This window comes from Eptatretus burgeri, chromosome 5, assembly GCF_056783735.1.
Source record: "Eptatretus burgeri isolate ZD-2024b chromosome 5, Ebu_testis_v1, whole genome shotgun sequence".
In the NCBI taxonomy this organism is placed as follows: domain Eukaryota; kingdom Metazoa; phylum Chordata; class Myxini; order Myxiniformes; family Myxinidae; genus Eptatretus; species Eptatretus burgeri.
This window is the reverse complement of record NC_140965.1, coordinates 35,878,850-35,896,282: the sequence shown is the minus strand read 5'-3', so window position 1 is coordinate 35,896,282 and position 17,433 is coordinate 35,878,850. Positions and strand designations below refer to the sequence as shown.

The 17,433-nt window shown below is 49.6% G+C and overlaps 1 protein-coding gene across 4 annotated transcripts in view; it reads left to right on the top strand.

The window, feature by feature from the left end:
- The window catches only part of LOC147026226 (NIPA-like protein 3), an 89,885-nt gene that overhangs the window by 12,930 nt on the left and 59,522 nt on the right, over positions 1 to 17,433 (top strand). For all 4 annotated transcript variants that reach the window (XR_015058172.1, XR_015058171.1, XM_085881428.1 and 1 more), the window contains exons 5-6: positions 1,091 to 1,215; positions 6,080 to 6,176. Coding sequence is in view for 2 of the 4 variants with exons in the window: in XM_085881428.1 (XP_085737554.1) it covers positions 1,091 to 1,215; positions 6,080 to 6,176 (222 nt within the window). In the remaining 2 variants the exon portion in view is untranslated. The remainder of the gene's footprint in view (positions 1 to 1,090; positions 1,216 to 6,079; positions 6,177 to 17,433) is intronic.

The window sequence follows — 17,433 nt, the reverse complement described above, 5'->3', positions numbered from 1 at the left end:
CATTTCACTGATGGCATCATTATCATGCTGTACACCTTATATGGAGTTGATGCATGCCAAGATTCAATTTTATTTTGTTGAGCGGTTTCAGAGAAAAAATATGTCTGAATTTTTTTCCTTTGATCCAATTTGGCTGCCAGACCGGGTGACCAACGATGCCAAAGTTATTAACAAAATTTCTCCCTGGAGAGTCCCTCCTGTATTTAAAGATTTGCATCAATCGGATAAGCGGTTGCAGCGAAAAATAGGACCGTGCATCCTGATGCTCACCTGAATCAGGAGAAAACTTGACTGAAGTCCAGGTGACCATTTATTCATTCACTCACCCCTCCCCCCAACCCCCCCCCCCCGCAGACCCCATGAGACCCTGCTTTTTTCAATGCTGTGAACAAACTTTGGTACATCATGGGTGATGAAGGTTGTGGTCAAGTTTCATCGAAATTGTGTGTGTAGTTTTGGAGAAGAGAGAAAATACCGAATTTTTGGGGGGGGCGGGGGGGTCAGAAAAACCACTCTAGACCCCCTTAATGAGCACACATTTTGATGCAGTCAATAAACCTTCACTAGGCATTAGATATGAAGCTTGTGGTCATGTTTCATCGAAATTGTGTGTTTGGTTGAAGTGACAATGACTGACTGAAGTGTTTATGGACTGACTCACTCACCCACTCACCTACGGACACTGCTCAATCACATAAGCTCATCTAACTAAAGTCCAGTTGACCTAACTTATTTTTAAAGCGAAAATATATAGACGCTGGCACACACATGGATGCACGCATGCATATACACATGCATACAGGTGTTGCAATAGTCTTGCATCCCCTTCGGGCGAGACTAATGAAACGGAAGACCAAGAAGAAACCTGAAGAAGTAAAGAGCAAAATGGGGTCATCAGGAGGAACCTGGATAGGATTTGGGCTTCATCTGCTACTCCACAAACCTTAAACCCATCCAGAGCATTGACAAACAGGAGGACATTCATTCATTCATTTATTCATTCACTCATTCAGAAACTGTCTAAAACTCAAAATGCTGAATTACAGGAAAATGCAAATCAGGAAAATGTTTTTTTAAATCTTTTTTGCAGGAATGGCGGTTGCTGTGAGTGGTGTGTGTTTAGTTGTGGGGTTTGCTCCAAGCTTTGACCACCAACTTATCACTGGTGAATACATCGTCTCTCGCTTTCTCAGCTGGGACGTCATTGTTTATTTGGTAAGATACTCTACGATAACTCTATTTCCCCTTATTGGTTCTCTGCCCACAATTTTGTTAATGATGACTTAATTTTCTGGTTTAATGGGCAGAGTGCTTGGGTGACCAAATGAACTTGTAGTAGTCTTTCTGCTGCTGCATGTCTGTTTGTTTTTTGTGGCGTTTAAGAAGTTGGGCTGACATTATGGCCTAGAGGTATGCAGACTAAGCAGTCTCACCTGGGTTCAAATCCTAATCCAGCTAAAAAAAAATAATCCTGGTGTTTCATAAGCAGGGTGATTCATCAATGTGTGTGCCGTCCCTCGGATGGATCAAAGTTGTGAGTCTCTTGTGCCGATATGAGTTGGTTAAAGATCCCTTGGTGTCCTTCTTGAAGAGTAGGTGAGCTATCGCTAGTACCATGGCCAAGTTCAACTTCCTGCCCAAGTTACTGCTAGGAAGGGAATGGCAGACCACCCAGTATAAGTGTATAACCTTTTCCAAGTAAATGGACCGTTAATTATGATTCCTACTGTCTCATCAAAATGATTCTGCTAAGAATAACAGTGAAGATGGAAAAACAGTAACGTCTGAAATCCATTTTCTACCGGTCATACTATAAATACCGCCCGGAGGCAAACACCGCTCGGACATGTCCGGAGATGCACAGTCCGGACACAAACACTGCCAGAACACGTCCAGACATAAACACCATCTGGAGCCAAACACTACCTGGACTCGTCCAGAGAAAAATACCGTTCAACACAAACTCCCATCCGGACATAAACACCGGTTGGACATGTCCTGAGATCAACACCATCCAGACATAACCACTATATATATATATCAATATATATATATATATATATATATATATATATATATATATATATATATATATATATATATATATATATATATATATATATATATGAGATGTGGGAGGATGGTGCTGCACTGTATTGGAATGGGGTAGAGCAAGGATGGGACAGATAGAAGAGAGGAGAAAAGTGTGGGGGAAGGGGAGTTAGCAGAGAGAATGTTATTCTTCATGAACAACACAGACACACACACACATGCACACACCCGTGCTTGGACACACACATCGGCAATTTTTCGGGAATCAGCAGGTTGGAGTCAGTGTGATTACCGACTACAGTACTTATTGTATACAACCCAGAAACCTTGCGTAGCTCTCGCCAAAAAACAACGTTACATTGACATAGAAATTTCAGGGATAGGTTCACAAACATTATTTTTGATAAACAGCCACATGTGTTGGGTGGAAAAATAAGTTTGGCTCGGTAATTTAGAAAACACTTTAATTTGGCCAATGGCTCGGAAATCGGGTGTTAGTTCACAACAACTCGCTCAGAATGACGGAGCACAAAAACTCACTTAGATGACGGAGAACGAACCACTCGCTCAGGTTGACAGAGCATGAACAACTGGCTCAGGTTGACAGAGCACGAACCACTCGCTCAGGGTGACAGAGCATGAACAACTCGCTCAGGGTGACAGAGCACGAAGCACTCGCTCAGGTTGACAGAGCATGAAGCACCCGCTAAGGTTGACAGAGCACGAACCACTTGCTCAGGGTGACAGAGCACGAACCACTCGCTCATGGTGACAGAGCACGAACCACTCACTCAGGGTGACAGAGCACGAACCACTCACTCAGGGTGACAGAGCACGAACCACTCACTCAGGGTGACAGAGCACGAACCACTCACTCAGGGTGACAGAGTATGAACAACTCGCTCAGGGTGATAGGGCACGAACCACTCGCTCAGGTTGACAGAGCACGAACCACTCGCTCAGGGTGACAGGGCACGAACCACTCGCTCAGGGTGACAGAGCACGAACCACTCACTCAGGGTGACAGAGCACGAACCACTCGCTCAGGGTGACAGAGTATGAACAACTCGCTCAGGGTGATAGGGCACGAACCACTCGCTCAGGGTGACAGCATGAACAACTCGCTCAGGTTGACAGAACACGAAGCACTCGCTCAGGTTGACAGAGCACGAACCACTCGCTCAGGGTGACAGAGCACGAACCACTCGCTCAGGGTGACAGAGCACGAACCACTAGCTCAGGGTGAGAGAGCACGAACCACTCGCTCAGGGTGACAGAGCACGAACAACTCGCTCAGGGTGATAGGGCACGAACCACTCGCTCAGGGTGACAGAGCACGAACCACTAGCTCAGGGTGAGAGAGCACGAACCACTCGCTCAGGGTGACAGAGCACGAACAACTCGCTCAGGGTGATAGGGCACGAACTACTCGCTCAGGGTGACAGCATGAACAACTCGCTCAGGTTGACAGCACGAAGCACTCGCTCAGGTTGACAGAGCACGAACCACTCGCTCAGGGTGACAGAGCACGAACCACTCACTCAGGGTGACAGAGCACGAACCACTCGCTCAGGGTGACAGAGCACGACCCACTCGCTCAGGGTGACAGAGCATGAACAACTCGCTCAGGGTGATAGGGCACGAACCACTCGCTCAGGGTGACAGGGCATGAACCACTCGCTCAGGGTGACAGAGCACGAACCACTCGCTCAGGGTGATAGAGCACGAACCACTCGCTCAGGGTGACAGAGCACGAACCACTCGCTCAGGGTGATAGGGCATGAACCACTCGCTTAGGTTGACAGCATGAACAACTCGCTCAGGTTGACAGAGCACGAACCACTCGCTCAGGGTGACAGGGCACGAACCACTCGCTCAGGGTGACAGAGCACGAACCACTCGCTCAGGGTGATAGAGCACGAACCACTCGCTCAGGGTGACAGAGCACGAACCACTCGCTCAGGGTGACAGAGCATGAACAACTCGCTCAGGGTGATAGGGCATGAACCACTCGCTTAGGGTGACAGCATGAACAACTCGCTCAGGTTGACAGAGCACGAAGCACTCACTCAGGTTGACAGAGCACGAAGCACTCGCTCAGGTTGACAGAGCATGAACCACTCGCTCAGGGTGACAGAACATGAACCACTCGCTCAGGGTGACAAAGCATGAACCACTCGATCAGGGTGACAGAGCACGAACCACTCGCTCAGGGTGACAGAGCATGAACAACTCGCTCAGGGTGATAGGGCATGAACCACTCGCTTAGGGTGACAGCATGAACAACTCGCTCAGGTTGACAGAGCACGAAGCACTCACTCAGGTTGACAGAGCACGAAGCACTCGCTCAGGTTGACAGAGCACGAACCACTCGCTCAGGGTGACAGAGCATGAACCACTCGCTCAGGGTGACAAAGCATGAACCACTCGATCAGGGTGACAGAGCACGAACCACTCGCTCAGGGTGACAGAGCACAGACCACTAGCTCAGGGTGACAGAGCACGAACCACTCGCTCAGGGTGACAGAGCACGAACAACTCGCTCAGGGTGATAGGGCAGGAACCACTCGCTCAGCGTGACAGCATGAACAACTCGCTCAGGTTGACAGCACGAAGCACTCGCTCAGGTTGACAGAGCATGAACCACTCGCTGAGGTTGACAGAGCACGAACCACTCGCTCAGGGTGACAGAGCACGAACCACTCGCTCAGGGTGACAGAGCACGAACCACTCGCTCAGGGTGACAGAGCACGAACCACTCACTCAGGGTGACAGAGCACGAACAACTCACTCAGGGTGATAGGGCACGAACCACTCGCTCAGGGTGACAGCATGAACAACTCGCTCAGGTTGACAGAGCACGAAGCACTCGCTCAGGTTGACAGAGCACGAAGCACTCGCTCAGGTTGACAGAGCACGAACCACTCGCTCAGGGTGACAGAGCACGAACCACTCGCTCAGGGTGACAGAGCACGACCCACTCGCTCAGGGTGACAGAGCACGACCCACTCGCTCAGGGTGACAGAGCATGAACAACTCGCTCAGGGTGATAGGGCACGAACCACTCGCTCAGGGTGACAGGGCACGAACCACTCACTCAGGGTGACAGAGCACGAACCACTCGCTCAGGGTGATAGGGCACGAACCACTCGCTCAGGGTGACAGCATGAACAACTCGCTCAGGTTGACAGAGCACGAAGCACTCGCTCAGGTTGACAGAGCACGAACCACTCGCTCAGGTTGACAGAGCACGAACCACTCACTCAGGGTGACAGAGCACGAACCACTCGCTCAGGGTGACAGAGCACGAACCACTCGCTCAGGGTGACAGAGCACGAACCACTCGCTCAGGGTGACAGAGCATGAACAACTCGCTCAGGGTGACAGAGCATGAACAACTCGCTCAGGGTGACAGAGCATGAATAACTCGCTCAGGGTGATAGGGCACGAACCACTCGCTCAGGGTGACAGGGCATGGATTCAAACAACTAACCTCCCAGACTCCAAACGGATGGTGACAGACTCATCATGATGCCATTATGTCTGGCATAGTTTGTTACGCCTGAAGTTTCTTTCTTTTAATCTTTTGATTAATTTATTTTTCTGTCTGCTTTTGTATCCATCTCTTTTTTCGTGTCTCTGACATTTTATTGGAACTCATTCCTCTCGATTGAACATATTCATTCTTTTTCTGCCTTTCATTTTTACTGTTTTGGAACATAGCCAGAACTAAACTTGCATACCCACTCAATCTTCGAGAAATATTGTTGAACAATCCTGAAGTTCGAAAAGAGCCTCATGTCAGAGCAGTGAGGAATTGACAACGTCTTCATTGTTGTATTTTCATTCGATGGGGATAGTGTGGTACTATTCAGTGCACATTTTGAAAGTTGACACGATGAACTGACCCAGGACCTCTCAGAGACCTTTGGCAAAACGTAACAGTGAAAAACATTGTATGATGGAGTAGTGACACACTATGGAAGTCCTCCTCAGGCTGAATAATTTCACTCCTTGTCATCCACAGATTCTTGAAATGCAGGCCTTGTGTATACTTCTGTACATACACCACAAGGAAATCTTTCAGCACTATGCTGTTTTACTCCTGCTGGTTGCTATTCTCGGTGAGTCCAATGCAATCTTGACATTTCCACCTTTTGTTTTTACCCTCCACTTGCCTTCGGCAATCTCTCACCAATGAATCATTATCTGTCACCTTTTATCTATTCAATTGCTTATTGATTGTGTTTCCTCATTTATTAGTTTACAATTTACTATAATTAGCTTTTGATTTATATTTTTATGTTATTTCATCTTTTGATTCTCCATTTTCCTTTCTTTTTCCATGCTGAATTTTGTTTTTATTGTATTCCTGGCATGTCCTTGAGCTTCATTGCTGAAAATACCACACTGCTTTTGTTTGTTGACATCTCTCACATAACAAACTTGTCATTTGGGAAAAAAGAACAGATAAAATGGATAAATTATTTAAGATAAACACACTGCTTATGATTTAGGAGATGTATTATCATAGCTTTATTATTTAGGAGAAAGAATGGATACGAGGGGCGTTGAAAAGGTTCTTCGAGTGAGACACTCACAATAGTCTGATACATGCCACAAAAAAGGACGAGGCATATAAGTATTAATCCTACATCTGTATATTTTCTTTGTGTCCTATTTTCTTTTTTATATGTGGGGCTGGGAGGATAACTTATAAGCTCTTTGCTTATTTTGGTTCCTTCTTATGACTCCAATGCAGTATTTAGTCTTCCATTTGATTATGGGTGCATGGACTCACGTCTGAACCGTCTAGCTTGGGTTAGAATCTAAAAGCAGCTAACAACTGTCATCCTGGTGTTTTGCATTCAGGGCGATGCATAAATGTGTGTACCTTCCCTCAGATGCATCTTAAGCTGGAGGACATGTCCACTAGCATTAGTTAGTGGACGTTAAATATCTTGCAAGCCTGGTGTTGGCTTAAAATCCGAAGGTTTTGAGTTTAAGCCTATGTTTCTTCATTGAATTAACACCAGGTGGGTTGACTCAGCCTGTCATCCTTCCGAGGTCAGCATAATGAGTACCAGCTTACTAGTAACGGGGCATTGCATCAGTGGTACAGTCGCGCCTCTAGGAAATGATGCAGCCAAGCAGCCACAGGCCACGTACGAATAAATAGATAAATAAATAAATATCCCATGGTGTCTTTGGTGGAGAGTAGGCAGTATATTGTCAGTACTCTGGCTAAGTTCCAAATTTTTGTTACCTTCATCTGACGTATAGGTCTGACCAGACAGTTCTTGAAAGACTCGTGCCAAAAATATGGTGTGAATTTTGGGGGTGTTAACGAATTTGTTGAAACTTCGACAAAAATGTATTCACACTTCAATGTCAAATGGGTGTTATTTACAACCCCAAATGATAGCCCCATGAAGACAAAGAGTATTTCAGATAAATTTTCCTAAAATAGTAACAAAATATTAAACAAGAGAAAAATTGATTTTTATTGCAATTATTTTTGGGAAATTAGTCTTAAAGACCATTCACTTTTACAAGATAAACCTTTTCGAGTGTCTTACAAACTCCGTTATCCCTGCAGACCTCTCCATTCCTCTCAAATAATGTGAAAGGGATTGTAATACCCTACTTTAGGTGCCGAAGAGTTTATTTTCTTGCATACCTTGAAGATCCACAAGGTAACCAGACTCGGTGGTGTAATGGCTAGAATGTCTGCTCTGAAGGCAATGGCAAACTACCTAGTATAACCCCTGCCAAGAAACTGCTTCGGCAGCACCAATGCTCTGTAATAAAAATGAATATATATTTATATATGTTATATGTGTTATCTATCTATAATTCCAGCTGTGTGTGTGTGTGTGTGTGTGTGTGTGTGTGTGTGTGTGTGTGTGTGTGTGTGTGTGTGTGTCTGTGACCGCTGTTTCTGGACAACCACTGGTCCGATCTAATTGAAACTTGCCAGGTATATTGCTGGGGACCTGAGAATGTGCCTTTTCAAGGTTTGATATTAATCGGACGAGTGGTTCCCAAGTTATGGCCATTTATTTACCAAACCAAATGACAGGACACGTTGCTGGGTAGGGGTGGCCGATGGGGAAGAGATCCTCAGCCGCGTTCCCCATAATGGGTGACAACGTACGGACTTCCAGATAGTGATAACTTAGTGTATTCTAATAATTTCTCGATTTCTTATGCGCATTTATAGATAAATACAATGCCCCAATCCAGTCGTCATTAACGAGAGCGAAGGAACGGCCTGTGTAGTTGTTTTAAAGTTTTTTTTTTTTTTTTGCACATACGGCCACGCACGTACGGCCACGCACGTACGGCCACGCACATACGGCCACGCACATACGGCCACGCACATACGGCCATGCACGTACGGGCACGCACTGGTATATTAAATGAAAAGAGCACACTGACCCGAGATGTGACATGACACTGACGTCATGCACATAAAATTTTTAATTGTATAAATGTATATGGCTTGCAGGATGGCCAAGAGGAATGCACATTCACGTCGAGGCTGTCTTGTCGAGGTTTTACTATTGGCCCAGCCTTAAACTGTCATCCCAGAGTTTCACAGGCAGGGTGATTCATCAGTGCGTCGACCATCCCGCAAACGAACGTCAAACTTGGTGTCCTGTCTGCTGGCATTAGCTGATGGATGTGAAAGATCCCACAGTATCCTTCACAAACAGTAGGCGAGCTATCGCTGGTACCACAACCAAATTCCAAATTCCTGCCCTAATCTGCAGAGATATATATGCCTATATATGTATGTATATATATATATATATATATATATATATATATATATATATATATATATATATATATATAGATATGTGTGTGTGTGTGTATATATGGATGTATATATATATATATATGTATATATATATATATATATATATATATATATGTATATAAATATGTATATATATATATATATATATATATGTATATAAATATGTATATATATATATAAATATGTATATATATATATATATATATATATATATATATATATATATATATATATACATATATACGGAATATATGTATGTACATATATACTGTATATATGTATGTACATATTGTTGCGGTCTTCGCGCCCGCCGGCGTGCGAACGGCCACGTAACTCGAATCGCGGCACGTCGCCCACCGGACGGACAATCCAGTCGTGACCCTCTCGGACTAACGCCGGGAACCAGTCACGGGTGGACCTTTCGGTCTCACCGCGATCGAGCCAATCAGCCCCCGCGTGGGATAGGGTTGCTCGCCAAATTCGAACTACCTAAGTACCCACGCGGAGGGTAGACCGGGCGATCGCACCTCGCCGCAGGTCGACTTCGGACACGGGCCACTTAAGCGACCCGTTCCGTACTATCAGAATAACCGAGCGGTGTTATCGTCGACCTCGACGGTTCGATTAATTATCGGGCGTACTCAGCCCACTACCAACCCTTTACGTGAAGCAAGATGGGGGTTCAATGGGGGAAAAGACGAAGCGAAGCGGGAGAACAGTTCAACAATAAAGCACATTTATTCGCGGCACACGGGAAGCACACAAATACAATTCCACCAAATGCACACAAAAAAGAAAACACAATTCCATTTACACAAAAAGCAAACATAAAAGTGAAAACACAGTGCAGAGCTAATTCCGACTACCGAGCACACGGCAACACTTATACAATTCTACTTCACAGACGGCGCCGACAACACATACCCAAAACCAAGGAAAAGAAATACCCTCAAGAATGAGGTAGGCCTGGAGCCGAGACCTGGTCGGGCCTACCCGTCTGGTGATGAGACGCGGAGCGGCGATGGCCCCGCAACCCGCGGGCCTCGTGGACAGTGCCTGGCAGGGGGTGGGAACGGGGCCCCCTTGGTCGCACTATCTCAGCGCGGGGGGGGGAAACAGGAGGGGGTTGCTGATGCTCGGGGTATAGAGGATCTTTATTATGTGCGACGAGCGTCTCCACCTCGGCCAGGTCGCGCTGCCGGCCTCCCTCGGGCGCGCAGCTCCTTCACGACGCGAGCACCCCCTCGTCCGCCCTCGCCGCCTCTCCACAGCTCGTCCCCTCCGTTCCGACTTCAACGCTCACGACGAGCAGCTCCACCGCCCGCGAAGTCTTGACTCTCTGTTCCGACTCCTTCGCCTCGTTCCGACCTTTACTACTCGTTCTCGTTCTGCTGACTCTTTCGCTCCGACTTTTACGACCCTTTTGACTGACGAACACCGTCCTTTTATCCCCCCCGTAACTTCGCCTTTGACCCCCTCCCTTTGACCTTTCACCTCGCTCCCCATTGGCCCGAGAAAAAGTGGGCGTGAAGGCTTTTTGATCCACAAATTTGCATATATCGATCGCCCTGGGGGCGGGGCCAATTCGCCCCTCGCTCACCGATTGGACGGCAAAAAGTGGGCGTGTGTCGTTTTGGATCCGTTTTTGAAGCAGAAAATCCGTGGTTTTGTACACGCTGTTCGACGCGCGTTCTGCATGAGTCCAACACCGGTACCCACAGCGGGGCAAGAACGGTGGCGATGCTACGGTTGTGAGGTGTGCGTGAAGGTCGTGGCGGTTGTGGTGAAGCGGTGGTTGTGGTCGGTGGTTGATGTTGTGGTTGTGATCATGGCGGTTGGTCCAAAATAAAGATAGTAAAAGAAAAACGGCTATCCTGAAGAGTCGCAGCACGTATAAATGACATGTATTCCCACTAGACAACGGGTTTGGGCCTAACTACACATGCACTTACCGAGATACCTCACCTAAGGGACCTGAATGGTGGTTTGCGAATCTGGTAACCACAACAATATATACTGTATATATGTATGTATGTATGTATATATGTATATATATATATATATATATATATATATATATATATATATATATATATATATATATATATATATATATATATATATATATATATATATATATATATATATATATATATAAACACAGGGTGAGTCAAAAGTACCGCCCAATTTCTGTTTTTTCGGCTGTCAGATTATTGCAAGTAAAACAACTTGGTACAGTTCCGTAATAATTTTTTCTTGACTAAATGGTAGATAAACATGTCATTCATTTATTTCTACCTTCTTGTACACTGTAATACAAATGGCAAACAAACAATCAACTGACAGAAATCCGGTGCGACTTCTGACTCACCCTGTATATATATTGTTGTGGTTGAGGAAATTCGCAAACCACCATTCAGGTCCCGTAGGTGAGATATCTCTGTAAGTATATGTGTAGTTAGCCCCAAACCCGTTGTTTAGAGGGAATAAATGTCATTCATTCGGGCTGCGACCCTTCAAGATAGCCGTTTTTCTGTTCTATCTTTATTTTGAGCCAACCACGTCTCAACAACCGCTTTCACACAACAACCACCAACCGCAACGCTGCTTCACAACAACAACAACACCAACAGCCACGACCTTTACCGTCACAACTCGCTCTCGCAACCATCGCATCACCGCCATTCCCGCGCCGCTTGTGGGCACCGATCCTGGACTCGTACAGGGCGCGCACCGAGCAGCGGGTGCAAAAAGTGGCCTTCCCGAGAAATCGGATCAAGAATGATTCACACCCACTTCTGTTCCGTCCTATCAGCGAGCGTGGGGCGATTTGGCCCCGCCTCCAGGCGCGTCGGAGTATAATCAATATATGCAGATTCGGGGATCAGGAATGATTCACGCCCACTTTTCCTCCGTCCAATGGGGGAGCGTGGCTCCGCCCCCGAGCCGATCCTGATCCAAAAATCTGCATATGATTTCTCCTGTCGGACTATAAAGCGCCGAGCGCGGGGCGAATTTGAGAGAGTTGAGAAGAGGGAAGAGTTGGAGAGTTGTGGCGGTGGCGAAATCAGTCGAGAGAGTGTCTGTCGGGGTCCGGAGAGTCTGGAGAAGCCAAGGAGCTTTGTGGAGGTCTGCGCTCGTGTCAGAGTCGGGGAGCTGCGGAGAGGGGAGGCCGGGAACGCGGTCGAGGTCGCAGTGGCGTCGCTCGTCGCGGGACCCAAGCCAGCCAGATATCCTCTTTCTCCCGAGCATCAACAACCCCCCCCCCTGTTTCCCCCCGCGCTGAGATAGTGTGAGAAGGGGGCCCCGTTCCCACCCCATTCCAGGCAGTGCCGGCGAGGCCCGCGGAGTCGCGGCGCCGCCGCCATTTTGCGGCTCATCACCAGACGGGTAGGCTCGACGCGGTCTCGGCCTCAGGCCCGTCTGCCCCCTTATTGTTGAGGGTGGCCCCTTTTTCTTTTGCTTTGGAGTATATGTGTTGTCGGCGCCGTCTGTGAAGTAAAACTGTGTAAGTGTTGCCGTGTACGCGTAGTCGGTAGTAGATCTGCATTGTGTTTCTTTTGTTGCAATTGCTTTTGGTGCGTAATTGTTGTTTCTTCTTTTGTTACATTTGCTTTTGGTGCATAATTGTGGTAATTGTATATGTGTGCTTTCCGTTTGCCGCGGAATAAATGTGCTTTATGTTGAACTGTTTCTCCCGTTTCGCTTCGTCTTTTCTTTAATTGAATCTCCATCTTACTTCACGTAAAGGGTTGGTCGTGGGCTAAATACGCCCGATAATTAATCGGAACCGTCGAGGTTGACGATAACACCGCTTGGTTATCCCGATAGTACGGAACGGGTCGCTTAAAGTGGCCCGTGTCCGAAGTCGACCTGCGGCGAGGTGCGATCGCCCGGTCTACCCTCCGTGTGGGTACTTAGGTAGGTTGAATTTGGCGAACAACCCTATCCCACGCGGGGGGCCGATTGGCACGATCGTGGTGAGTCCGAAAGGCCCACCCGTGACTAGTTCCCGGCGTTAGTCCGAGAGGGTCACGACGGGATTGTCCGTCCGGTGGGCGACGTGCCGCGATTCGAGTTACGTGGCCACCAGCACGCCGGCGGGCGCGAATCCGCAACACTGTTGTCAGGAGTGGGACAGAAACCCATCCCCCTCCTCGCGGCACTGGTGTCGGAGAGCGGGAAAACAGGCTCTCCTGTCTCCAGCTAAATTCACGGGAATCGGTCCAGGGGTGAGAGGAGCGACCCCCGATTCCCTGCAAATTACGAGCGATTTAAATTAACCCTTTACGAGAAATAAGATGGCGTCTCAAGGCGAGCGGGAGCCGGGGGTATTAGAAATGGATTTAGAATGTGTAGAATCCATGGTCCAGGATGAAAACCCCATGCAGGAAATGTTGGTTGTGCAGGAACACGAACTCCCCCAACTGAACCCAGAGCCCGAAATAGGTGCGGCGGCGGCCGCGGTGTATGACACCTCCCCTCCCCCTCTCCACCAAAACCCTTCCCCGATCCCTGCCGAAACGGCTCACCCAAACGCACCCGACATGACCCAGCTATTCACCATGCTGGCAAAGATGAATGCGGATGCGCAACAAATGCATGCGGAAATGAGAACGAAAATGGATACAAACACAAATGAAATGAAAAACGAAATAAAAGGCATGAACGAAAAGATGGATACAAACACAAACGAAATAAAAAACGAAATAAAAGGCATGAACAAGAAAATGAACGAAGTGAAAACAAAAATGGATACAAACACAAACGAAATAAAACGCATGAACGAAAAGATGGATACAAACACAAACGAAGTGAAGGTGAATATGGAAACAAACGCACTCAAAATGAAGGAAGAAATGAAAGAGCTGCGGGGTGAGACGCAGAACATGGGCCGAAGCCTGCAGGCGGGCATGAAGGCCGTTACCAGGGAGTTTAAAATGGCGACTCCACGTGTGAGAGCGAATGAGCTGGGAGGGAGTGCAACGGCTGTCGGGCCCGCGGTGGAGGCTGGTAAGGAGAAAATAATTCAGGGGACGTGTTGGGCGAGAAGAGTGACGGTGACCGAGAGGGAAAAACTAATTGGGGTGACGGAGACGTGCACGAGGGAGATAACAAGGGAAGAGACGGAAATAATAGTTGAGACAAGGGAGGTAAAGGGTGAGGAGGTGACTGAGTTGGCAGAGACACGGGAGATGGGAACGATAGAGGGAAGACTACACGATGAAGACGGGGATAGAGACGCACACACACACACGGAGGTAGTGGAGGACAATGGGGGTGAGCTGGTGGACTGGGTGGAGACCCAGTGCGAGCAGCGGGATGGCCTCCTCCAGGAACGAGGGGAGGGAGTATGCCCCCGTGAGGCGAGTCACGACCAGGTGGGTTCGGTCGTGCTTTGCGAGGTCGAGGGGAGGAGTGCTGTGGACAGGTGCACGGAGAGCTTGGGGGGTGTAGAGGCCCCGGAGACCCTTGTGGGGACACGAATCCCTAGTGTGGTTGTCCCGGTGTGTGTGGTGTCGAGGTGTGTGTTCACGAGTGTGGCGAAATGCGTGCTGCAACGCACGCATAGCGCGGGTGCAAGGGCGTGTGTGAGAGCGACCGGGTGGTGACAAAGACCCCGTGTGCGGAAGCGACCCCGTGTGTGAGTGGTGTGGTGGTAAGTGTGCAGAAGGGCGTGCTTCCCAGCGCGCCGTGTGTGAGTGAAACACCGCGGTTGAGTGCCCCCGCGTGTGTGAGTGAGGCACAGTGAATGAGTGAGGCACCGCGGATGAGTGCCCCCGCATGTGTGTGAGGCACGGTGTATGAGTGAGGCACCGCGGATGAGTGCCCCCGCGTGTGTGAGTGGTATGGTTTGTGTGAGGGAAATGGCACGAGTGAGTGGAAGGCCGCGAGTGAGTGGAGCCACCTGTGCGAGGGAGGTGGCATGCGTGAGTGAACGGCCGAGTGGAAGGGAGACCGTGTGTTTGAGAGAGCGGTATGTGAGGGAGATGTCGGTCGGCATGTGTGAGCATGCAACCGCGTCTCCCGGTGTGAGTGTAATGGAATGGAGTGTTAGCGTCGTAACACGCAGGTGTGCGTGGGTCGAATGGAGACGACAACGACGATTGAGAGACAAAAGCCGGGTAGCGGCTGTAGCTGTTTCGAGGACCGTGCCGGGTTCACCCAGCAGCGAGCGCGAGGTCCGTGCTGTGCAACGCACGAGGCCCCCACGTGCTCGCTTGCGGAAATGAAGTCCCGGTCCGGAAACGCACGCGGTGGATTTGCCGATTCCGCGGACGGATAAAGTTTTGGCAGGATTATGGATTTGGACCGGACGGGTTCTCCACGCGATCGTGTGTGTTAAGCTCCAATGGGCAAAGCTCATGTGTTCGCGTGGGGAACCCCTCGAGACGTGTGGCTTGTGTTTTTTTTATGCGCTCGGTGACGTCATGGCTGCACGTGGGGTTGGAATCCGGCAGGAGGGGTATCCCTGCCGGATGGTACCGTCCAAGGAGGGACGAGGTACACGTGCAGCTGCATGAGGTCACGGGCAGGTGCAAAGTGCGCGAGCTGTGAGTTGCCGCGCTGGTGCTGCGCATGTGAAAAAAAAAAGCAAGCCTCACTTTCGGGTGCACAGGATTCCCGGGCAAGGGGTGGAAGACCCCCTTACCTGTGCACAGGATGAAACTAGTAAGGGGGAAGGGTTAGCTTAGCTAGACCGGCTCCATGGGGCAGGGGTAAGTCCTCATGGGGCCCGTGGAATGGATTAGTTAGAGGGATTGTTAGTCAGATTTAGGTTGGGAAAATGGAGTATGGGATTATTTTGGAGACAGAGACAGAATTTGGATGTGTAGTGGGGACGTAGCTTAGCTACGTAGTTTAAATGGAACATGTTATAGTTTAAGGGACGACGTGGGAGCACGAGTTAGTTAGGGGATGCAGATAGAAGGATGGCAGAGTTCTGCGGTGAGTGTGTTGAAGAGTTGGTGAGTGAAGTGGAAGCATGTGCTTGTTGAGTGAGTGAGGCCAGCGGGTCTGTGGGAGTGGAGCAAATGGGGAATGCATGGTACGATGAGTGATTGGGGGGAGGAGTGACTCCCGCCCAAGGGACCCCGGGGTCAGTGTAGAGTGAGTTAGCTGGGTTAGTCAAATTGAAAAATGGAAGTCGTTTTGTTGTTGGTGGGAAAGTAGGCTCGATACCCATTTGGAGGGGTGCAGGAGCCCTGTTGACGGGCTGGGAGCATGGCTGCGAAAGGTGAGTATCGCTGAGTTTGTACCCCGGGCACCAGGCTAGTCGGCCGTAGTAGGCCAAGGGCCCATGGGGGGCCGGGATAGCGTAGTGGGCACGGGTGCGTCTGCTTGGTGCGGGGGCCCGGGGCACCATGAGCCGCGTGGGCAGTGTTGTGGGCACGGGTGACCCTCGGAAAGGGGCCCGGGAAGCCAGCCTGCCACGTGTGCGTTTCAGGGGAGGTGCCATGGGGGGCACTCCCCGGTGTTTAGGGAGCTGGTAGGCTCGGAGGCAGTGTAGTGCCCAGGGGTGCCATAGCTGGAGATTCGGCAGAGGGTCGTGCCTGCCAAAGGGAGCCACGCGTCCCAGCCATGAGACCGTGTGAGGGCACGGAGAGAAAATTGGGGGGCGAGGCCCGAAATTGTGAGGACACCAACACAGGCGACGGGAATCTGGGTTGCTAGAACCAATAGTTTAAGCGAGAGGCGCTTGTTGAAAGCCCCGGGGTAGTTTAACAGTTAAATGGATAGGGTAGATTAGGAAGTGTACCCCTCCGCACCATCCATCCCCTCGCTCTCATTGTGGGCCGCTGGACCCACTTTGGTTATAGATCGCTGAACTCTGGGGAGGCCATTCTGAGGCTTCGTTGGGCCTCGACACAGGACGCGAGCTCTCCCTTATTCCCCTCCGGGAAGGGAACGTAGGGGTTGGGAGAAGGCTAGGTGACAGGATAGGTTAGCCGAACAAGGACAGTACAGGGGGTTAGGGGACGATTTATAGTGGGGAAGTAAAAATAAAAAAATAAGTTGGGGCTAAATTGGGGTTTGACAAATTAAGGGAGTGGGTATAGACAGTGACAGGCAAAGGCGATAGGTTGGGAGGGAGACCGTAGAGTAGGTCCGAGCCCGCCTTACGAGTGGCCAGCACCACCGCACTCCCTCCACCAACCTCCACTGAACGGCGAAGGCTGGCCAGCTTCATCGGCAGCTGTTGTTTTGCTGCAAGGCCTGTGCCGGCTGGATCGGCTGCAGCTGCTGTGCTGCAAGGCCTGTACCGGCCGGATCGTCTGCAGCTGTTTTCTGCAAGGCCTGTGCCGGCCAGTTCATCTGCCGGCTGTGTTTGCCTGCAGCGGCCTTGTTCTGCAGGCTGTGTTTGCCTGATCACCTTTGCCATGCCATGCCCACTGCCCCTGTTCACCAGCCCCGTTCAATTTTTGCTTTGCCCCCCCCCCCTGTTCATTGCCATGTGTGCCAGGATCAGAAAGCAACAGTTTGCAAGCTGCGAGAACTGCCCTGTTGGCAGCTACAACACGGGCCTGCAGTGGCGGCCTGTGCACCGTGTTTGC